Source organism: Ursus arctos, unplaced genomic scaffold, assembly GCF_023065955.2.
Source record: "Ursus arctos isolate Adak ecotype North America unplaced genomic scaffold, UrsArc2.0 scaffold_7, whole genome shotgun sequence".
NCBI classification, from domain to species: Eukaryota; Metazoa; Chordata; class Mammalia; order Carnivora; family Ursidae; genus Ursus; species Ursus arctos.
The window spans coordinates 79,762,204-79,785,746 of record NW_026623089.1 but is presented as its reverse complement, the minus strand read 5'-3'; the positions used below and the strand labels follow the sequence as shown (position 1 = coordinate 79,785,746).

The window sequence follows — 23,543 nt, the reverse complement described above, 5'->3', positions numbered from 1 at the left end:
ACAAGTGACCAGTTGGTGCTGATGCTGCGGGTCCCAGGACCACACTTTGAGAAGCACGGGTCTAGGAAACACATCTGAGGAAAGTCTATAAATTGGTTGGCTTATTGCAATTGTTTGGGATCGGCTCTTCTACCCTGAGCGAAGTAGCTCCACATGGTTCTGCGCTGAAGCCATCAGGGTATTTCTCGTGCAGATCTGTTTATTTGGTGACAACTCTGGTACCAAACAATGACTATGTGGTGGGGACTCCAGTAGCCACATCAAGGAGAGAGCGCACCTGCTCCCTGCTTCCCACATCCGTACTGTGACGAAGCCACAACACCTGCCGTGGCTTTGCCCTCACAAGCCACCAAGGGCATCTATAGCTCCTCTGAGACCACTGCAATGGAGCGCAGGGCGACTCCCCGGAACAGCTAGCTGACCCAAGTGCACTGGGTTAAAATCACTCCTCAGCGCCTCTCCTCGGATCTGTCTCACGGAAGCTAACCTCTCGGATGCCTCCCTAGAGAGCTGAGGGGAATGCTAATCAAAAGTCTCTCAGAGTGATTTCTAAATGATCTCGTAGTTATTTCTCATTGACCAACAAAATTCTGTGAAGATATCGAGTATCGCATAAGCTGCTCCCCTAATTTCTCGTTAGGCTTTGTTACTCCACGCCGGTCACGTGACAGTGACATCTTTGCGGAAGCAAGAAAGATAGTACGGTTCCTCATGCTTGTTGAGGCCGAATCTGAAACCTCGGTGAAAGCCCAGAGGAGAGTGTTGGGGTGGAGCTGTCGGCAGCACACAGCTGCCCCTGAGTGATGGATGGCTGTCGGCACGGGCCGGGAGGTGTGCCGCACACCAGTGATTTGGGGGTATGTGCATGAGGGTTTCCAACCCTGATGGATATGTATTCTAATTTAAAATATCACAGGGAAGAAGAAAATAGACGTTCCCATGGAAACATTTTCTCAGGGCCAGCTCTTCTGTCTCATTATCATATCTTATTTAAATATTTCCTGGAATCCGTTTCAACTTAATCCTTCTGTAGGTCTTGTATCTTCAGTGGCCATGGATAGCATAACATCTGGTCAGAGGTTTTCTTTAAATAAACTGCAGACTTGTAGGCAGTTCCATGGTATTCCATATGTCTGCTTGTGCTTTCGGTCATTGCAAGTTTAATAGCACGTGAAGAGGTCATTAGCATTCTTTTCTGGATCGCTCATTAAGAATGTGAGTTGGCTGGACCTAACATCCCTTCAGGAACCACAGTAGGCACCTGCTACAGCTGGATAGGGTACCGTTTGTCACACATTTGCTAATTGCATTCCAGCCTGGTTCCAATAAGCATTGCCGGGCCTCGTGGCGTGAGCCCCATTGTACCAAACACATGGGGGACGTTTTCCCATAAATGTTTCTCTGACATATGACCGTATGAAAGTGACTTCCTCTTTGTTATTCTTTACCATCCTCAGAAAAACTAAATCAAATGTGAGGTTTGCATGTCCTGATTTGCCCTTTTGTCGTCCTTAGAGGACCGCGTATGTGACTCACAATTCGTTGGCGTTCCCCACGTTGACAGATGGGTCCCTTTGCTTCTGGCTCTGCATTGACACCAGCTCGCCAGCAGAGGGAGCTCGCTCTTCCTTATTTTTTTCTTATAATCCAGAACCTCCCCCCCTTTTTTTTAACCTGATCATTGGGTGGCATGCAGTGGAGACTCCTGGGTTCTTCATTTTGGAAGCTAATTAAACTTTCAGAAACCTAATTCGTTGGAATACATCATACCTGGGCAACTTAAATTTCCTTCCTCACAGCGTCAGAGTTTCCATCCATTTTATTTGCATGTTTGTTTGTTGAGATAATTTTGAAGAGAATTTCTCTACCTCTAGATACACAGATACACAGATTGACTTGGTTGGATGCAGAGTTTTAAAAACTTTCAGTTCCTTAATCGTAGCCCGATCATCTCAATTTTTGCTGGAATTAGGAGAAAATTTACTGTGAAGCTAATAAAGCTAAAACTTCAAGTTCTGTCCCTTTACACCAGCCCCTGGGGGAGAGCGGAGCAATGGCATTTTATACTCATAATTTAGTATTCATTTTTTAAGGTTTTATTTATTTACTTGAGAGAGAGAGCAGGGGGAGGGGCAAAAGGAGAGGGAGAGAGAGAATCTCAAGCAGACTCCCTGCCCAGCGCGGACCCTGAGATCAGGACTGGAGCTGAAATCAAGAGTCAGTCTTAACCGACCGAGTGCCCCAGGTGCCCTGTATTCATTTTGTTCAAGGGGGACCATAAAGTTATAGAAGCTCCAGTCTCCACAAAGTCCGTATCTGCCCCTGACTGGAATATATTTGAAATACTAACTTTTATAGAGAGCGTTCTCTTTCCCTGCCTGTGTTTATAGTTGAAAGGGTTTCTTCCTATGAGGTGGTGGTGCGTGGTCATTGTGGTGTTCTTCTCTGGAAGCAAGTTCTGACACCAGTACTCGTGTGTCAGTAAGAACGGCAACGAGAAGTAGACGGGAGGACGCTCTCTGTTCTGTGCCTTCACGGAGAAGCCCAGCAGCGTGTTAGTCAGCTTCCCTGAATAATTAACTTTCATAGGAGTTTCCACCGTCAGGTTTGCTGATTTGCCTGGGGGTCAGGGACGGAATCTTTTTTTTTTTTTTAAGATTTTATTTATTTATTAGACAGAGATTGAGACAGCCAGCGAGAGAGGGAACACAAGCAGGGGGAGTGGGAGAGGAAGAAGCAGGCTCATAGCAGAGGAGCCTGACGTGGGGCTCGATCCCATAACGCCGGGATCACGCCCGGAGCCGAAGGCAGACGCTTAACCGCTGTGCCACCCAGGCGCCCCAGGGACGGAATCTTAGTGTGACTTCCCCTCTCATGGAACACTTGCCCTGAGAACTCACTTCACCTCCGAGTACAGCTCTACCAAAGGCTGGAGCGGACTGGTCCCTCCAGGCCAGCCAGCAGTATCCATGGCAGGTGCTGCCTATGAGCCAGTCCGCTCACCGTATCGGTGGCTCGTGGAGGTGGCATTTCACCGTCAGTCCCAAACTGGGATGTGCTGAGCCCGTGTCAGAGATTTAACCAGTTCTAAACGATGGTCCTGCCAGAGGACACCACGCATAATGAGGGAGGTCAGAACGAATAAGACAGGTTTGTGTCAAAGAATACAAATCTAAACTCAGGCAGGGCCTAACCCTAAATTTTGTAATTCTCCCATGAACCCTTACCTGCTTCATCGATTGCAGAGAAAGAGGAATCAAATGCATTGATTCTCGAGCTAGCGACCTATGAACACAGCGTGTACCCTGTGGTTATGTGCCAGTTGCAAGAAGACCCCGCTGGTAGAGCCCGGAGACTGTGGCTTCACGTCAGACACACCCAGTCCGTGATCCCAGCACTGCTCCTTAACTAGTCCACTGGCTAAGTCTTCACCTCTGAGCCTGTTTTCTCAAACATAAAATATTAAGCATATTAAGAATATCCATCTTACAGAGTTATTACAAGGACTTACCCTAATGAATAAATATATATTTGGAATATATATATACAATATATATGGTACATAGAGAGCAGGCACTCAGATGGTGGTGTGACCCGTGATTGTAGAGTGGTTACGTCACGGGTCCTGTCATACGCGCCAAAATTGAACAGTGCAGCACTATACACAGCTCTACAACATGGAGTGCAGTCTCCAGGATTAATGTGATAGGACGTGTGAAATCACCGACATCATAAAGACTCTAAAATCATTTGGGTCCAGGAGTTAGCAAGATTTTTCTTCATTTAACCATAGATTGTAGACCTCTTTCTCCTTCAGTGTGAATGTATCTATGTCACCATGCTTAAAAGGAACCCAATAACATAAAGAGGGACCATCTGGGATTCATTCCCACATTATGACCTTGATTTCGTCCTTCCGAGAAGCATGGCTACTCCGTGGTGGTATATGAATTCTACAAAGCCTTCGACGCTTTGTAGTTCAACAGTGAGATGCGGTTAACAGCGACCACAGATAGAGACTTCACGTCCCGGCCACAGGAGCATAAGCTTTACAGGTATTACCTGAGGAAAGAGAAACACAAGCCTCGGAGGGGAAGTCACCTGTCCAGGTCCCATAGGTGTGCACACTGTGCGATCAGGTGGGTCTGGCTCCGAATCGCACCGCTGCTGGGTCACACGTGCATTTGGGTGCCATTTCTTGCCTTGTGGAGCACAGGGGCAAGTGGGAGATGCAATGCTTCTGAACTCATCGGGCCGGGGACCCCTCCACACCTAGATCCTGAGCGAGACCCTGACAGCGAGCGCTGGATCACTCAAAGAAGTGCAATTTGATGGGGATTTCTAAAAATAGTCCCAGGCACCAACCCTCAACACTCTCCCCGAAGTTATATTTTGTTTGCTTTTATTCCGAATCCTTAGTATAATTTCTTCTTTTCTGCCTAAATACATCTTTTTATGTTATTGATTTCATACTTCTGGTATTTAATTTTTTCCATCCATATTCCCCTCGAGTTTTAGAATTAAGATTCGCCCTGTTTTGTTGAACTGGTTCAACCTTATTCCTTTGCCCCTTTGTTTTTAATCCCGTGGAGACAGAATTAATAGTGATATGAGCTCTACTTTCCATTTGGTTTCAGGAAATCCAAAACAAGAGATCATTGTTTTCTCATATTTAATTGTCCAGACTGTGCCAAAATATACATTTTACTATTTTATTTAATTCTCACAGTTTCTGTTCCCATTGTTTCATTTTAACAGAAAGGTAGTACTTTCAGCACAACAGTCCCTTTTCTATGCTTTAGTGCACTTGAAGAATTCGATTTCCATTTTCTTTCAACAAAATCTGCGCTGAAGCTCGTGTTTCTTGGATGCTGGTGCTTTCGAGCCCCCGGGCCTCTGCTTTGTCGTCAGGGTCCTTCCATGTTTGCTCATTCAGGCGATTTTCCTCACGGCCTTGTGACGGGGGCCGGACGGTCAGCGCCAGCTGCCCTGAACAGGGACTCACGGCCCTTTGCCTTCTTACTAGGATTCCAGAGGAGCAACTGGGGAAAGTGAGTCTCGAACTGGCCATTTTCTTTTTCGGGGTATCGCAGAGATTTGCGCTGGCCACACTCACGCTGCACTCTGCAACATTTCACTTAAAAAAAAGTTAGAATCTTCAATAGACACTGTGTCTTGTGCACTTTCCTGCCCTGAAAACTCTATTTCAGTCAGGGTCATAAGGTGTAAATGAATCCCAGACGGTCCCCCTTTATTGGGCTCCTTTTAAGCATGGTGACATAGATACATTTGCACTGAACGAGAAAGATGTCCACGATATGTTGTTAAAATGAAAAAAAAAAAAAGCAAGGCAGACAACATCATACACATTGGGTGGTTGGGAGCAGTATCTTGGGTTAGACTGCCTTGGTTCAAATCTTCACTCTGTCACCTAGAAGCTGTGTGACCCTGGCCCAGTCACTTAACCTCTCTGTGCCACTTGTTTTCTCATCTGGCCATTAAATAAGACTCTTAACTCACAGATTGTTGTGAGGATTAAATGGCTTAATATATATATAAACACAGAGCAGGGCCTGGCACATAGTCAGTGTTTGAAAACGTACATCTATAATTTCGCAAAAGAACAAACACATTTTGAAAGGACATATCCATTCATCTAACAAATATTTACTTGCTAAGTAAACTGTTACCTAAGTGGTTACCTCTAGGGCATTGGGAGTGAGAGAGACAAGGGCAAGAGGACGGAATTCATGCTTTATACATTTAGGTGTTGTTTAGAAATCGCGTGTTCGTAACAAACCCACTAGGAGGGTTGAGATTAGGAAAAGATGGGGATCCGGCCACATTTGCATCTTGCAGTTAGCTGGGGGACCCGGGCACGTCTTTGCACAGCTGGTGCACCTGCTTGCTCGCGCTTCAGGTGGGAGGCATGCCGGTGCCCCCTGCTGGGACGACTGTGAGGAATACATGAGTTCGTACACCCATACTTGGAGGAGCGCCTGGCTCCTGGAGGACAGACGGTACCGGTGGCAATAGTGGGAGGGACACGGAGATGAAAACCCACAGCCCCTGGGTCCTCACGATGTTTGTCTTTCAAGTCATGAAAACTTAGAAGGCATGTCCCTGAAAGGACAATAGCAATCAAATGAAAATTGTGGGGTCTTGTGTTCCTTTCCATTGTCTCCCTCCCTCGCTCCCGCAGTGCCTGTGAATGTCTCGGCCATGCATAAATTCTTGGCGGGGCACCCCAGAGCCTTCTCACCAGCGTTCTCTCCCCGTTCTCCATTTCTTCCTCTTCTTCAGTAGTTCGATCTTAAGGGTTTTTGCTTCTCAAGTCATTGAGAGGAATCACAATTGCTGTGTCTTTTTCTTGCCTGATTTCCTTTTATAAGAAAAAGTGAGGGGGGCCTGGGGGGCTCAGTCAGTTGAGCAGCCAACTCTCCATTTCAGCTCAGGTTATGATCTCAGGGTCGTGAGATCGAGCCCCGTGTCCAGCTCCCTGCTCAGTGGGGAGTTAGCTTCTCTCTCTCTGTCTCCCTCTGACCCTCCCCCTGCTTGCGTGCTCTCTCTCTCTCTAATAAAATTTTTAAAAATCTTTAAAAAAAGATGAAAGAAAAAGTGAATATTATTAATAAAACTATATGCATCAAATACCCATCCATTGAATGTGTTAACTATGGAGAAACCACTTTACTTCTATCATGGATATGGATTCTAAGACAGACTTGGAAAATCAAAAAAAAAAAAAAAAAAGTAAAAATGTCTTTTCAAGTTGCCCCCAAGAATTTACAACCTAATAGTAAAATGAAGATGCGTAGATGCAAGAAGCTATGTGTCAAGTGTTGGAGCGGGGACCGGCACAGTCCAGGGACTTCAGCTCTGGGTGTGATCACGTAGCAGAGAGAGAGGACCCCTTTTTGCACAACACCTGTTGAGCGATGGCAGTTGTGTCCTTGCTTTGCCTCTTATCCCCCTGAATGTCCTTAATGAGCACACGGTGTTATCATTCTTACTTTGCTGTGCAGATCTTCAGGGTTTCGGAGATCCCTCTACTCAGAAATGACAAGGCAGGACCCAAACCCAGACAATCCCCTCCCTCCCAGCGCCTTCAGGGGAGAAGACCAGTGTCACCGGTGTGAGGTCCAGAGTACGGTCAGGGGCAGCACAGAACGATACAAGATAATCCGGGCTGCTTGCTTTCCCAGGAAACTGGATTTGCCTTGTGCCCATCACAGAGGGACAGTTGAAAGGACGGGGTGGCTGAGAGGCTCAGGCAGCCCCTTGACGATGGGGATTCCTCTTTCCCAGCCACACCTCCTTCCCGTCCCCAAAACCGACTGCACTGATTCTGTATCTGGTTGGGTCACCCCCGCTGAGTGGTGCAGGACCTGAGGTGGTCGTGAGAGACCGGGGTGGTTTCTCGGGCTTCCCTGCAGTCGCCTCCGAAGCCCGCTGCTCGCTTTCCCTTCAGAGCCTCTGCCCTTCTGCCTTCCTGCTGCCTGTTTACTCTCCCAGCACCTGCGTGCCCTCCTCGAGCCCTCCCGTCACCAGGTCTCCTGTCCCAGTGAAACTGTGTTCATCCCAGTTACGCTGGAGCGGGGGCAACACTTCTGGGTCTGCTAGGGCAAAGAAATCATGGCAGATCTTGGAGTACAACATCGAGTGGGAGACGGTGGAACCTTCCCTCCAGGCGCCTGCGGTCTATAGAGAGAGAAAAATTGAAACACCGTGTGCGCTGATGGGAGCATGTGTAGAGTGTGCCGGCAACACTTCGCAGAGGCTGTTCCCTCTACTCGGAATGCTGTGCTCTTACTTTCCAGCTTGGCAGCCTGGCATTTCTTTCTGGCGTTTGCTTCACCGCAAACCCTCTCCTTTGCCACCTCCTCACTGACTCAGCACAGCTCATCATCGAGGCTGGTCCCACTGTCGCAGCGATTCAGTGTAGTTGATGGTGTCTCCAGCCTGTGGCTTCTGGGGAGCAAGAACTGTGTCCCCAGTCCAAGGCGTGCGGTAAGCTCTCAAACGCACGGACCACCTCAGATCACAGCTGAAGCGTTGGACCAAGCAGGACGAGGTGGATTCCAGCGGGTGGGGAGGGTGGGGAGTGTGATTCCCGGAGGAATTAAATGTGAGCTGATCCTTGCCTTCGCCAGAGAGTTTGCCAGGTTAATAAGCACCAGGACATGGTCCAGATTTTCCTGGGAAATGGGACGCTACGTTTTTCTCGATCTCTGGTATCTCTCTTTCCACGAGAGCTTCTCTGCATCGGCACTACTGGCCTCTCAGGCCGGTGATTCTCCTGGGCTGTACAGGGTTGTCTGGTGCCTTGTGGGATGTTCATCGGCATCCCTGACCTCCCTGCCACCCCCTAGGCACCGGTAGCACGTTCTCGCCAACTGGTGACAGGAAAAGTGTCTCCAGACATTTGCCAAATGTCCCGTGGGGGCAAATTCACCCTGGGTTTAGAACTCAACAAAGCTTGGCTCTTGTTTAGCCTTGAAAAAGCCATTCTATCAAATAGAACGAGCAGGCACAGAAACGAACCAGTCTTACCGGTGTTGAGGATCCTCTATGGACCAGTCAGGCTGTGCTGCGTGTTTTCTGCACATTCTATCTAATCCTCAAATAGGATAATCCCCGTTTTATAGATGAGGAGGCAGGATCAGAGTCTTCAAGCAATTGTTCACGGGGCAGAAGGGGGATGCTTCCCGACCCTAATGAGCTCTGGCAAGGCTTGGGGCGCCCTTGTCTGCATGCCTTCCAAGTGACTTCTCCCTTTGCAAGCAGTCTTCAATACCTGTGGGAATTGGGGGGCAGGAGAGGGGGTGCAAATAGGCTGAAGGATAAAAGGAAATCAGATATATGAAATATGTCCAGATACAAAAATAAATACTCTGATAAATACGGACCTTGACAAAAAATCATAACTAGTTTACCTTCAAGCAATCCTAAAACATAAATATCAAAGCAGAAGAACGTTCTTTGCCAGCTGTCCTCTCAGTGTTCGTGTGAGAAATATGTAGTCCAAATGACTGTTTTCACTGGATTTTTTTCATCAGAATTCTTTCTGCAATTATATTAGCTTTGACCGCAGTTTACAGGCACTGTTCCCTACCCATTGTTTGAAGAAATCATAAGTGAATCTAAGATTCTGAAGGTTTGCAGTGGGCAGAATCCGGCCACACTCCTTCCCTCGTTTTCCCTCATTAAAGAGTAAGGATGGGGTAAGGAGTTGGCTCCTCGGGGCAAAGGGGCCTGCCGTGTGTTTAGAAAGAACTGCTTCTTCTAGCTTGTTTTCTATTGCTTGCTGTTTCGCTAGAAATTCTACTAACAAAAGGTTTGGGGCTTGAGGGTGCTGATGCAGATCATGAGTCCAATGTGAACTTTTGTTTTTGAGGTAAGTCCCTGTGATTTCAGCAGCCGCCATTGTGCATACGCAGTAGGGATGCAAATACTTTGCCAAGCGTCCCTCAGTTCTGTGGTCAAATTGCATAAAGCCTCTGAAAGGCAGCAACCAAGGGAGGCAGCATGATGCATCGACTTTTTAAAAACAAGCTTTGTCTTTTTTAAGTGGGATTTTATTCCCATTTTGGCATTCCGGAATGTTCTGTTCGCGACATGAGCGATTGCACCATATTAGGGCACATCTTTTCCCCCGGCAGCTCGAAATGAATAACAAGAGCTCAGTTCCCAAAGTTTGGTTCTGACTGTGCGAGCCTGCAAAGGCTGGATGCCCTTGAAGGACACGTTTGATTGCAGAGGTTCGTTGACCATCTTTGTATCCTCCATGGGCTGCATGACTGAGCTAAGCGGAGGTTCCCGGTCACCAGCCCCGGGACACCGGCTGCCTCTCAGCACCTGGCCGCCAACGCTGTACTCCGAGTCGACTTTGCCACCTAGTGGCTAGCTCTGGTATTGCGTCTCCCCGACCAACATAGCTTGGGGGACCGTCCTTTTAGCTGCTGCGGACGGTAGTGAAGGGTGACAGGTAACAGAGACCCTCTCAGCAAAGAAGGCGAAGAGAGACCCACAACAAGCCCTGAAAAATGTTGTGTCCTGCGTTCTGAATATGGAGGCAGCACTAAATAATTGATCTTAGGAAAAAAGCATGGTTGCAAACTGCAAAGGTATTTTTGGGTTTTTGCATGATTTTTCACAATTTTTCACGATTAAAATAACACTCAGGACCTGACTGAAAGTTGGGAGGAGGTGGGATCTTGTTCCCTGGCCACATACGGACACCCCCTTACTAGATCCAGCCTCACTGTGAATAGAACGGGGCACCAGAAATGCACCCCACTTGGGCTGAGAATAGAAGATGTGTGCTGTGCAGACATGGCCGTTGCGAAGGTCCCTCTGAGGAACGAACAGAAGAAAGTTCCCCACAGCGGTGGGGAGAGAAGGTCCATGACCGACAGAAGGACTAGGATTTACTGTGTGTCACATAGGACATGAGCCATTTATGCATTAAATGTATATCATCTTTTCAATCCATTAATACTCTGACAAGGGAGTAAGGAATTTTATTTTTAATTTTACTTTATTATATTTTTTTGAGAGAGAAATTGCAAGGGGTGGGGCAGAGGGAGAGGGAGAGAGAGACTCTTAAGCAGGCTGCACACCCAGCATGGAGCTGGACACGGGGCTCGATCCCATGACCCTGAGATCATGACCTGAACCAAAATCAAGAGTCAGATGCTCAACTGACTGAGCCCCCCAGGCGCCCCAGGAATTTTATTTTTATATAACAACTTAAATCTCCATTTTCAGGCCCCATTCTGCATCAGGAGTCAGCACACACTTAGCAGCTTACGGAACATCCATTTACTATCTATTATTTACTGTTCACTGTCACCAGTCCTCATGGACCCTGTCCTCATGGACCCTCTCCTCATGGACCCTGTCCTCCTGGAGAGCCAGCATCAGGGTGGAGGGCAGGATTCCAGGACCTCCCCCTCAGCTCTCTTCCCTGCATCCCTCTGGCTTTGGAAACGTGTGTTGTTCTCATTAGGGACATTACAGGTCAAGCTGAAGCTGTCTTCGTCCGTCACCCTCACCCTGGTTGTCTTCCCCGTCCAGGACGTCATTGCCAATGTACGGTTCGCAACTTTGTCTTTTTAGGAGACTTTTAAACATACAAATATCTATATGTGATACACGCTATTTTTGTATGTGTTTTGTTGCTACCTAAATCATATGTTTATTCATCACCCCACAACTTGTTTTTTCTTACTCACCAATATATTTTTAGAGCTTTTAAAACTTTCTCTATTTATGTATACATCTGTAACCTCCTATATATGTTTGTATCCAGCCGTGAAAGTGTTGCCAAGACCAAAGTCATGAAGCTTATCCCGTGTTTTCTTCTGGAATTTCAGCCTCAGGGCTTATGTTTCAGGCAATAGATGATAGATACATAGATACATAGATGATCGATTGATCAATAAACTTTTTTCTGCTGTATTCCCCTTTATTACCAGATTTTTTTATCCACTGTCAAACTGATGTTCTTCTACTTTTCCTAATTTTTGTCATGATAACACATGCTTCAGCAAACATCCTATGTACGTCCCCTTGTGTAGGACTATCAGCAAGACTTTCTAGAGGACAGGAACCTAGAAATTAAACTGCTGGCTCCTGGTGTGTGTACTTTTTCCATGGGATTGATCCAGCTCAATCACCTTTTCATAGTAGTTGTATCGATGTATTTACTTCAATGGGGTGAGGAGGGACCTCTCCTATTTGCCTGATGTTTCAGCCAGTACACCATTCCTTGATGTTTAAAGACTCCAATGTTTAAAGCTCTGTGTCTACCAGAGTGTTTCAAGTCCACTTTAAAAAGCAAACTTTGAGAGGTGCCTGGGGGCTCAGTCAGTTGAGCGTCCAACTCTTGGTTTTGGCTCAGGTCATGATCTCAGGGCCATGGGATGGAGCTCTGCATCCGGCTCCCCATTCAGCGGGGAGCCTGCTTGTCCCCTCTCCCTCTGTCTCTGTCTCTCTCTCTCCCAAATAAATAAAAAGCAAACTTTGGGCATGGTTTCCCTGTGTTCCTGCGGCAACAACCCAACACTGAGGACCGGAGAGGCTGGCCTCGGTGGAAGACGGGTGGCAGGTCAGTGAAGACTCCCAAGAATCAGCTCACCACACCCGCGCTCCTTGCCCTCTTCCTAACCCACAAAGAGTAGGTGGTGGCATTCCAGGGGTTGCATTTGTTTTTCCTTCTCACTTAACATGAGATCGACCTCCTGAAAAAAAAAATTTTTTTAAGCACATGCTGCAGTGCTGTTAGTTGCGGATACAACGTGGTACAGGACGTCTCCAGTCCGGACACACCTTGCGTCACGTCTGTCCCCTGAATCAGGAGTTTCTTGTTCCCTCACCCCCCGAACACCCGGCAACTGCGAATCTACTCTCTGCTTCTATGCGTTCTGCTATTTCCGACCCTCAGATAGGTGAGTAATGCAGTATTTGTCCTTCTGTGACTGGCTTATCTCACTTAGCACAACGTCCTCAGGGTCCCTCTGTGTGGTCACATAATCCATTCTTTCTTAAGGCTGAAAACTATTCCGCTGTACGCACACGCCGTATGTCCTTCATCCATCCATCCGTCCATAGATGTTTAGTTTGTTTCTCTGTCGTGGCTACTGTTAATAGCGCTCCGAGGAACAGGGGCCTGTGGAGAGGGGCTAATTTCGGTTCTTGTGGATAAATACCCAGGAAGTGTTGCCAAGGACAGCGTCATGAGGCTCATCGTCCGTGTTCTTTCTCTTTAGAGTTGCATGTCTTATGTGTAAGTCTTGCATCCATTTTGTGTTGATTTTTGTGTTGACTTTTGTGTATAGTATAAGATGGGGTCCAGTGTCATTCCTTTGCCTGTGGCTGTCCAGTGTTCCCAACGTCTTTGGTGGAATCCTCATTGTCTGTTCCCGGCACCCTTGTCAAAGATCAGTTGGCCATATATACATGGATGTGTTTCTGAGCACTCCTTCTGGTCACCCGGGTCTACATGTCCAGTGTCCTACTCCTTCAATTACCATAGCTCTGTGATAGATTTTTAAATCAGGGATTGTGCTGTCTCTAGCTTTGTTCTTCTCTCCTGAGATAGTTTTGGTTCTTCGGGGCCCTTTGTGGTTCCACACAAGCAGTCCATCTTTACAGAGGGAAAAGTGTGGTCTCAGGGAAGTCAGGACTTTGGCCAAGTTTGCCCTCCTTCTCAGCCAACCCAGAACTCAACCCCAAATCAAACCGGCTCTGAAGACCACGGTTCTTCAAATACCTTTCGCAGCTTTCCCATGAAAAGTTATTACTGATAACACCAACATCATACTTATTCATAGAAGTGATGTTCGTGCATCTCATTGTTATCACAGCATCAGAGAAGTGCCCATGAATTCTAGACATTTCTCCCCTCATAGCCGTAAGGCTTAACAGGTTTTTTACATGCTTTGCCCATAATTTCCACTTCCTATTCAAAAGGCTTTCTTTTCCTCACCGCCAGATTCACATCCTTTTTGCTTTCATGTATGAAGATATCAGAAGGAGACAAGTGTAGTTATCTGGAGTGAATATGTGATTATTAACTATAAACTTATTAATTATTATCCTTTGGATGTTGTATCACATGGTGGGATTACAGGTTACTCTCCTTAAAGGGTCCTTTTGCAACAGTAAAATTTTTGCTCAGTTCACAGTCTATCTCCATGGTACGATGGACAGAGACAAGAATATTTTTAAAATAAGAAAAAGCACATATCTGAAACTTTTAAGGGGTATTCAATATTGAATTGGTGTTGAATTATAAAGAGAACAATGGGGCCACCGGTAGATATGCCAAAGAATTTAGGTCAAAGATCCCCCATCTAACAGTTTGTGGCTCACAGCATTTCTAGTGATTAAGCCAAGAAGCCGCTAGGCTTCAGGGGCCCCAGAGCAGGTATTTAATGAACCCAATAGAGAGAGCTAGTCCCACCCATGGGTAGGACTCAGTTCTGGTTTCTTTTATATTCTGTGTTCCAACAAAGTATAATTGCAATGGAATGTTATATAATTTGTGGTGCTCTCCAGATTCACAGGATGAAATGAACCAAACGAGAAGAATTGACCTAAGGCATATCATCCAAATTCCTACTTATATTCTTCACTAACATTGGTCAGCTGAGCAAATTAATTTACTCTTGAATTTTTACAAACATAATATGATTACCTGCAGGGACCAATTTGACATTGCCTAAATACTTGGTGCTTTTTAAAAACTGTGTTATTCATATGCCATATCTCATCTAGGGGTAAGTCCGTGGAGGGGAGGGTCCCGACTTACTGAGTTCAGTGGCACCAATCACAATGACCTAAAGCTACCAGTGGTTCAATGACAAGTGTTGATGCTGAGGGTGACAATTACATTGACTGGGACTGTTTGGGCTGCAGATAGCGTAGGCAACAAAAGAAATGGTTGGCTCCCACAACCTGCAAGGTCAAGGAGGAAGGGTTGACTTCAGGAACGGCTAAATCCAGGTTTTTTGAGAAGACATCATGATCATGCTGTCTCCACGCTCCACATTGCCTGCCATCTTTCTCTTCTATGTGTGCTTGCTTCTCAGGTTTTCCATGAGGATATAAATAGGTCACCAGCACCTAGAAACCCCGAAGAACACAGAATTACCCTCTCTCTTTCCAGAATCCATATCGGCTCCCTTACTTTACTCTTACTGCTCCTGTTTGCATGATATTCAGGTCCACTGCGGAGGTAGAGGAGTCAGGGGCCATGTGCTTGATGCCCTTCTGGAAACACGCACTGTGGAGGACAGGTCATTTCCAAAAGAACGGCTGAAGGAGAGACAAAGAGCAGGCATCCACTGCATGACGTTGACAAGAAGAAACAAAGATGAGAGGAGACAGACGTATCATCAACACAACTACAAAGCACTGGGATTATTGGCCATTGTAGTTCTTTATAAGAAAATCGGCCAGGCAGGAGCTGCGAAAATAAGTCTCCAGAACATGATCAGCAACATGGAAACATGATGGCAGAGACTTAGAAGATGTTTTAAGAATTTTAAAAGGTGCTGTGGGAGCTCATGTGAGATTCAGAGCACACAGCAGGGGCGGGGGGGCAGGAAGAAGGGAGGAATGTCATAGGGGCTGCAGTCCAACCCAAGCATGGACAAGAAACTTAGCCGGAAGCTTTGTCCAAGAAGTGTTGGAATGAAAGATGTTGGGGAGAGAAAGCTGTCCAGAGAGTGTGTAGAAGGCAAAGGGAAATGCATGACTAAGAGCAATCATGTGAAGAAGGATAATAGCCCTCTGAGCACAGGGTGGGGAGGACAGCGGAGGGACATCTCGTCTCCCAGGAGGAAGTAGCTGTTCACCTCGGAGACAGGACGTCGAGCTGAGGTGTGTGGTTCAAGTCAGGTCTGTTCTCATCTATCCATATGGGTGTAGGTGTGAGGGAGAAGATAGGCAGACACCCTTAGAGACTGTGGGAGCCTGGGAACCAGGTGGAGGGAGAGAGCAGATGGATCTTCTGCATTTGCATCTGGGAAGAAACCCTAAATGCAGTTGAGCACCCAGACAGCACGGAGCGCTTCCCAAACACGGACATCACTCAGCGGAAGCAAGCTAGAGATACGGACGACTGCCCCCAACAAAACCCAGAGGAGTGAAAAGAAGTAAGGAAGAACACCCCATCCGTCGCCTATAATTGGAAATCAGTTCATTGTAGATGTCATCTATGGATCACACAGATGTTCTTAAACTGTTCTTCTCTGTAATAGAAAAACACGTTAGAATATTTAGACAATTTAATTTTTGTACTACTTCAAATCATGCTTAAATAAATATTTATAAGTGTATATATGTATGTAAGTGTATGTAAAATTTATGTGTGTGCTTGTGTATGTCCAACCATTTATGTATTTCATGTATGTATACATACACCCACAATGCATGTATACCACACATGCAGACTGTCAGCTCCTGGGATCTGGGAATTTGTGCATGATTCTGACAGATGTTGCTAAATTACCTTTCACATTGCTGACCAATTTACACTGTAGCCAAGACGAGGAAATTCTTTTCCTTCACACTGTTGTCAACACTGCCTGCATCCAATCATTTATATTTGCTCATCTTTTAGGTGACAAATGGTATCTCATTTAATTTTTAAATGCACATTAATTCCACTTTAAAAGGTGTGTAGCAAGTTTTAGCCAGTTGGGAGAGGCTAGTGGTGTGTGGCATCTGGATAGGCTGGTGGAAAGTTAGAGAAACATCACGGTGCAATGATCGAGGTGTGAATCTCTCCCCCCTCCTTCCTTACTCATTAGCTTGATCTTTGGACGCATTACTTAACTCTGTGTCTCCGTTTTTTATAAAATGTGATTATGTTAAGGATTGAGATAAAGCATATGGTGATTTGCACAACATCTGTCACGTAGGAAGTGTCCGGTCTATGTTCTCTGTTGGTCTTTTATTATTGCACTATGTTGAGCTTTGAGCATCCTGAAAGCCAAAGCCAAGTGAGTTCATTGTTCAATAAAAAGAACAGTAAAATAACAACAGACCCTCCGCTTCTGTCACGCACAGCTCTGTGTCAGGCTCTGTACTAAGCACAGGACATATATTAAAACATTTCAGTGAGACACATAGTTTCCTTGACCGTTTACTGTTGAATTCTAGGTGAAATTTCTCAATGGTTTATTCTATTATACAGAACGTTTCATTCCTGTTTTTCATGAGGCAACTGGTACTCCAAAATTGTTAAGTCATACCCAAGATCCCACCCGCAGGAAGTGGCTGACCTGAGATTTGAACCTACGCCTTTGGGACTGCAAAGTCTTCCTGCCACACGCTGAGGCCACTCCAGAAGGCTGTGTGTGAATCTGACGGCGCTCTGTGGGGAGACTGACGTGCGATGTCTAAAGGCGTGATGCGAGGCTCTTGCCAGGCGATACCTGTGCATATTTGTACGTAGAGCTTAGAGTTGAACGCTGTTTAGAGCAAGAGCCTAAACACGAGTGTTCCCAATAGTATTTTGTTAGGTTTATCAAACACCGAACTCATATAATGACACTCGTCAGGGAATGATTGCCTGGGTCAAGTCCACGGTGGCTGGTGACGTAGCCAACAACCGCGGAGGCCCCAAGGGGAGGGGGCGGGTCTCACCCAAAGCTCTCGAGACAGCCCGGGGGTCTTCCTGGTGATGCAGTCACTGTAATGATTCTTAGTTATTGATTTATTTGGGTTAACAAGTGTTGGAAAGGATTAGTTGCAGTTTTGCAAGTCTGTACAGAAGCGTGTGCGTGTGGTTCTCATCGCCAAAGTGAAACCGTCCAAATCCTGGAAATATCCAAAACTGATATGGTCAGTTTGTAATATTCTGGCAAAATCCTGCGTATTATCAAGCACATGACAGCTGCCTTGTATACCGTTACCAACCCTTACACAGAACCGATACACTGCTTTTCTGTCCGCGTCTTCAGGAGGTGATAGGCTGGGAAGTGGTTTACACCTGTTGCTTCCCTTGCTCTGAGCGGGTGCTGCTCGTGCCGGGGAGGCTGAAATGCTTGCGTCCGTCTCCAGCCTGGCATGGGCACGTGCCCGGCTGCATAAAATGCAGACGAATAAGATCAGTTTGTCCCGGAGCGCAGTGATAAAGCATTCCGGCACAAGTCGCATAGACGCATCTCATATCTTCCCCCTTCTCTTTAAAATAAGAGAAGGAAGATTTTGTTGGATCGGTGCGTGATGCGGAACTGTATGTGTTATAGCCTTAGAAATAAGGACAACGTGGCTGGAGAGAGCCCTGCGCGGTGCGCGCCCCCAGCTAACCGTGCTCAAACAGATGGGTCTCTACGGGCTCCCGGCTCCTCGCCCTAAAGTAAGAGAAAGAGCTGGATGTTTCTGGCCTGAGAGTCAGCATCCTGTAAGAGGTCTTCCACGTATTTTAAAAGTTGTGCAATGCAGAGAACCAATCCAACGAAGGCAGACGTTCTCCTAACTGCGTCTTTTCTCTCCTCTCTCCCCAGACTATGTCCGAGAATCACAATGAGCTGGCTCACTAACAGTACAGCCTCGCCTTTGTTTCCAAACATCAGCGCGTCCTGGGTGCATAGCCCCTCGGAGGCAGGGCTGCCCCCAGGCACGGCCACCCACTTTGGCAGCTACAACCTCTCTCAAGCAGCTGGGAATCTGTCCTCTGCCAATGGCACCGCCGGTGACCCGCTGGGAGGTCACACCATCTGGCAGGTGGTCTTCATCGCATTCTTAACGGGCGTCCTGGCCTTGGTGACCATCATCGGCAACATCCTGGTGATTGTGGCCTTCAAGGTCAACAAGCAGCTGAAGACGGTCAATAACTACTTCCTCTTAAGCCTGGCCTGTGCGGATCTGATTATCGGGGTCATTTCCATGAATCTGTTCACCACCTACATCATCATGAATCGATGGGCTTTGGGCAACCTGGCCTGTGATCTCTGGCTCTCCATTGACTACGTGGCTAGCAATGCCTCGGTCATGAATCTTCTGGTCATCAGCTTTGACAGGTACTTCTCCATCACGCGGCCGCTCACCTACCGAGCCAAACGAACGACAAAGCGAGCTGGTGTGATGATAGGCCTGGCGTGGGTCATCTCCTTCGTGCTCTGGGCCCCCGCCATCTTGTTCTGGCAGTACTTCGTCGGGAAGAGGACCGTGCCGCCCGGCGAGTGCTTCATCCAGTTCCTCAGCGAGCCCACCATTACATTCGGCACGGCCATCGCTGCCTTCTACATGCCCGTCACCATCATGACTATTTTGTACTGGAGGATCTATAAGGAAACCGAAAAACGCACCAAAGAGCTCGCCGGGCTGCAGGCCTCGGGGACGGAAGCGGAGGCCGAGAACTTTGTCCCCCCCACGGGCAGCTCTCGGAGCGGCAGCAGCTACGAGCTGCAGCAGCAGAGCCTGAAGCGCTCGGCCAGGAGGCGGTACGGCCGCTGCCACTTCTGGTTCGCCGCCAAGAGCTGGAAGCCCAGCGCCGAGCACATGGAGCCCGACCACAGCAGCAGCGACAGCTGGAACAACAACGACGCCGCGGCGTCCCTGGAGAACTCCGCCTCCTCCGACGAGGAGGACATCGGCTCTGAGACCAGGGCCATCTACTCCATCGTGCTCAAGCTGCCGGGTCACAGCACCATCCTCAACTCCACCAAGTTACCCTCCTCGGACAACCTGCAGGTGCCCGACGAGGAGCTGGGCACAGCCGACCTGGACAGGAAAGCCGGCAAGCTGCAGGCCCAGAAAAGCGTGGACGACGGGGCCGGCTTCCAGAAGAGCTTCTCCAAGCTTCCCATCCAGCTGGAGTCGGCCGTGGACACGGCCAAGGCGTCGGAGGCCAACTCGTCCGTGGGCAAGAGCACAGCCACGCTACCTCTGTCCTTCAAGGAAGCCACTCTGGCCAAGAGGTTTGCCCTGAAGACCCGAAGCCAGATCACCAAGCGGAAGCGGATGTCGCTCATCAAGGAGAAGAAGGCGGCCCAGACCCTCAGCGCCATCCTGCTGGCCTTCATCATCACCTGGACCCCCTACAATATCATGGTTCTGGTGAACACCTTTTGTGACAGCTGCATTCCCAAAACCTATTGGAATCTGGGCTACTGGCTGTGCTACATCAACAGCACCGTGAACCCCGTGTGCTATGCGCTGTGTAACAAAACATTCAGAACCACTTTCAAGATGCTGCTCCTGTGTCAGTGCGGCCGGCACAAGCGGCGGAAGCAGCAGTACCAGCAGAGACAGTCCGTGGTCCTCCACAGGCGCGGGCCCGAGCAGGCCCTGTAGGGGGCGCTGTGCAGCGCGGCGGCCGGACGCACGCGGCCGCCCACAGACCTTAGGAGGGCGCCGGCGGAGGGGGGTGATTCCCGGGGGCCATAAAAATGGGATTTGTTGCTGTTGTTTTTTTAATCACCCAGAGAATGAAGGAAGCTCCCTGTTTACTGACCCATTGAATAAATCCATTTTAATACAGAAAGATACCAATTCAGCAAAAAAAAAAAAAAAAAAAAGCATATTCCTGAATATAAAGAAATTTATTCTGAGATAGACTTAAGTGTTTTTTTCCTCAAAGAGGAAAAAAAAAAAATGTGTTTCATAGCAATTCCACACCCAAATTGATCTGCTGGGTTCTTTGAATTCCCATTAGTGCTGGATTCTCAGATGAGCCTAACTAACCGAGCCGGTTGCCACGTTCCTTCCGAGAAGCCCACACGGCTCGATCCGGATTCCACGTGGAACTCGTCAGGCTAGTGAATTCGTGGTTCTGAAATTGTTTCATAACGTTGCAAAGCTGAAACTTCTTGTCCCAACAGAGCTTTCCTGTCTTCTTTGGTGTGTTGTTAAACTCTATTTGTGGACTTGATTCTTGAAAAGTACTGTTTTGTGCAGTTCCAGTTTCGTACCAATAAAAATTATATAAGTATATATATATGTGTGCGTGTGTGTGTGAGAGAGTTCTGCACACACACACACACACACACACACACAGTGTATATAATATAGTGGGAATCACTGAGCTGGCAAATTATTCTTGCAATACATGCTTTCAGTACTCTGATAACTGAAGTTCTCTAGGATCCTAACACGACATAAAAGTGAAATAAACCCACTGTAATGTTTTGGAAACCAGGGCTTTTTTTTTTTTTTTCCGGCCCACAAACCACCCTGGGGAATGTGCAGCGGCGCACGGCCGGCCCCGGCGGGAGCGTGCAGAGCGGCCGGCCCCCGAGGCAGGTGCAGCACCGAGGCCGGGCCGGACTCCAAGTGCACGCCGTTCGCTCCGGTAGTCTCCTCGACAGAGCGCCGCAAACCCGGCCCCTCTGAGCTCCGACCACGAAGCACGTCCACGGGGTTGAGTCTGATCATCCAAATCTGAATGTTGCCCAACAAAATTTCTGCTGTCTCAACTGCTCGAAACTCGTAGTGTCACGCTTGAATGTCACCTGCAGCAGTATCTCTGGCACAGCACCAGTGACACGGCGGGGCGGGGGGAGCACGTGGTGTTTGCGTTCTTGCTACCTGGCCCCTTCGAAATGCAAAAGGGCTTCCACCTGTGCTGCCCAGCTGTGGCCAGCGCTTTCCGGGGTTCCTTGTGTGGCCCTCACCTAGTCACAGGTGGGGTTCGGGAACTCACGTGTCTTCTGAAGAAAGTATTAACACTTTGGAAAGTATTGCTTCAAGTCGATTTCCTTACGTTTCGAAAAAATGATTTTGTATCTCCTTTGAATTGATCCCAAAGCGCAATGTTGTATTGGGGGGTGGGGGGAGGGGTGCCGCCGTTGCTTGTGATTTTTGTCACTGCTGTAGTCATTGGGGTTTTTCTCCTTTCTCCGGGGTGTGTGGGGAGCGGGAGGGGAGGGGGCGGGGGGCGGGGGCGGGGGCGGGGGCCGAGAAGAAATCTCTCCTTTGTACAGGGCCTCCGGGCACGCACCCGGGCCGGGGTAAAGCTGCTTCTGTGTTCAGTGTGAGCTGGTGTTTACAGGCGACAACAGTCGACGTGGACTCAGTGATGTCTGTGTTTCCGAACTATTTAATTTCGTGTTCTGTTTCTATGAAGAAATATTTATGCCTCCTTCACCAAGTGTCTATTTAATGTTGATAAACATCACTCTTCGGTCTTCAGCCGCGGTGTCCCTCCAAAGTGATTCTTTCAGGTCACCTCGAGCGGTCTGTCGAGCTTTTCACGAGGCTGAGAAGACGGCGGCCATCCTGCTGGCGGTGGCGAGTCCCGAACTCCTGGGGAATAAAAAGCCAACTGTAACTTCGACGTCAACGTGGAAAACCACTCTTCAGTTGAACCTGATGGGAAATGAACGAAGCAGCCCTCCACCGTGCTGTTTGAAATCACATGACAAGGGTAAACAAAAAGCAGATCAGCGTAATTGAAAGAACATATATATTTTTTTGGCCCACATTCAACCAAAGAACAAGAAAAACCAGAGACTCTTTTCTACTACACAGAGCAAACTACGGAATGTTCTGTGATTCACCTGAGAAACGTCTGGTGAGCAACGGCATCTCTAGTTTCCTACTCCGGTTGGCCAAGCACTAATTAACATGGGAATGCTGATTCCAGGGTCCCAGGACGTCCGTAATTCCCCTTCTTTTTGAAACTCCTGTCCTGCCTTCCTCCCAAAGGGCTGTTTCCTGTATTTCCAACAAAATTAGAGACCGTTACGCTTGAGAAATGGAGAAACCCCGAGCTTGGCTTAACAGTGAAGGTCAGTAACAGTTCTGCTTGAACTCGATCTCCTCCTGACCCCGTCCTTGTCTAAGGCTGGTGACGGCAGAAAAGAAACTGCTCCAAGCCTCTAGCTCTCCTTTACTGTTTTTAAATCTCTTACAAATGAAAGCTGCTATTCCATGCTAACTACTGATGGTGTTTGTAGAAAGGTATGGCCAACTTTTAGGCTGTTTTCAGAGAAGGAAAATAAGAAAAACAGACTCTTGAATATGGGGGATTTAGGATATGGGTGATCAGAGAGGTAGGAGTGTTTATAACTGGACAGAGCTACACGTGCATTTCCCAAAGGGCTTGTCATGGGAGAAGGTAGGTGGCATTTACATAAGATCAGAATGTCTCCATCCTTAGCCTGTTCTACTCCACGTGAATGAGGTTCGCAGAGCTTTCGCGATTATTCACTTTAATGGAAAGAGCAAAATAATTAAGCCTAAAATAAACTGCACATGAAGAACCCCCCAACACACATGCACACGCGCACACGGATGCACACATACACACAGATGCACATGCACACACGCGCACAGATGCGCACACACGCACACATGCACATGTGCGTGCACGCACACACAGATGCACGTGCATGCACACTCATACATGCACATGCACACGGATGCACACATACACACAGATGCACATGCACACACACGCACAGATGCACACACATGCACATGCGCATGCACGCACACAGAGATGCACGCGCACAGAGATGCACGCGCATGAACGCTCATACATGCTCACAGGCACACGGATGCACACATCCACATAGATGTACATGCACACGCGCACACATGCACACACGCATGCACACATGCATGCACCCACGCACAGATGCACGTGCATGCACGCACATGCTCACAGGCACACAGATGCACACACACACATAGATGCACAGGCACACGCCCACGGATGCACGCACATGCACACACATGCACACACACACATCCATTCTCCCATCCTCTGTTCTCCAGGCCTTACCAGATGGATAAGAGAAGTGACCTGTCCTGTCCCCTAGTTCCCTGGGCTCTGTTCTCTCGGCCCATCCCCCACCTGTGGTCTCTCTGCTGCTTCTCCGTATTATCCTGAATCACCCCTGCCTTAAATCCAGCCTTGACTCAAAATACGCCCGTTTCTGTTCAGTGTTTCACGTATAGTAGTTCTACACCCTGACAGAGAAAACAAACAGGAGAGCATCACTATGCACTAGAAGCTGCAGTGGGTAAAGATCTAGAAGCATCTCTGCTTCCTCCGTCAGCCACCCTCTTAGAAGCTG

At 47.9% G+C, this 23,543-nt stretch overlaps 2 protein-coding genes across 9 annotated transcripts in view; one reads left to right on the top strand and one right to left on the bottom strand.

Moving 5' to 3' along the window:
- Positions 1–19,969, top strand: part of CHRM3 (cholinergic receptor muscarinic 3) — a 469,290-nt gene extending 449,321 nt beyond the window's left edge. For both annotated transcript variants that reach the window (XM_057308547.1, XM_026504038.4), the window contains exon 5: positions 18,024–19,969. In XM_057308547.1, the coding sequence (XP_057164530.1) occupies positions 18,043–19,815 (1,773 nt within the window). In that variant the 5' untranslated portion in view covers positions 18,024–18,042 and the 3' untranslated portion in view covers positions 19,816–19,969. The remainder of the gene's footprint in view (positions 1–18,023) is intronic.
- A 78-nt stretch (positions 19,970–20,047) lies between these two features.
- LOC113258946 (zinc finger protein 37A-like) overlaps positions 20,048–23,543 on the bottom strand; it is a 73,306-nt gene continuing 69,810 nt past the window's right edge. For 5 of the 7 annotated variants that reach the window (XR_007190047.2, XR_007190048.2, XR_006410064.3 and 2 more), the window contains 2 exons: positions 22,020–22,176; positions 20,048–21,765 (listed from right to left, as the gene is read on the bottom strand). The gene's annotated coding sequence lies outside the window, so the exon portion shown is untranslated. The remainder of the gene's footprint in view (positions 21,766–22,019; positions 22,177–23,543) is intronic. The other 2 variants (XR_007190045.2, XR_008958013.1) reach the window with 2 other exon arrangements.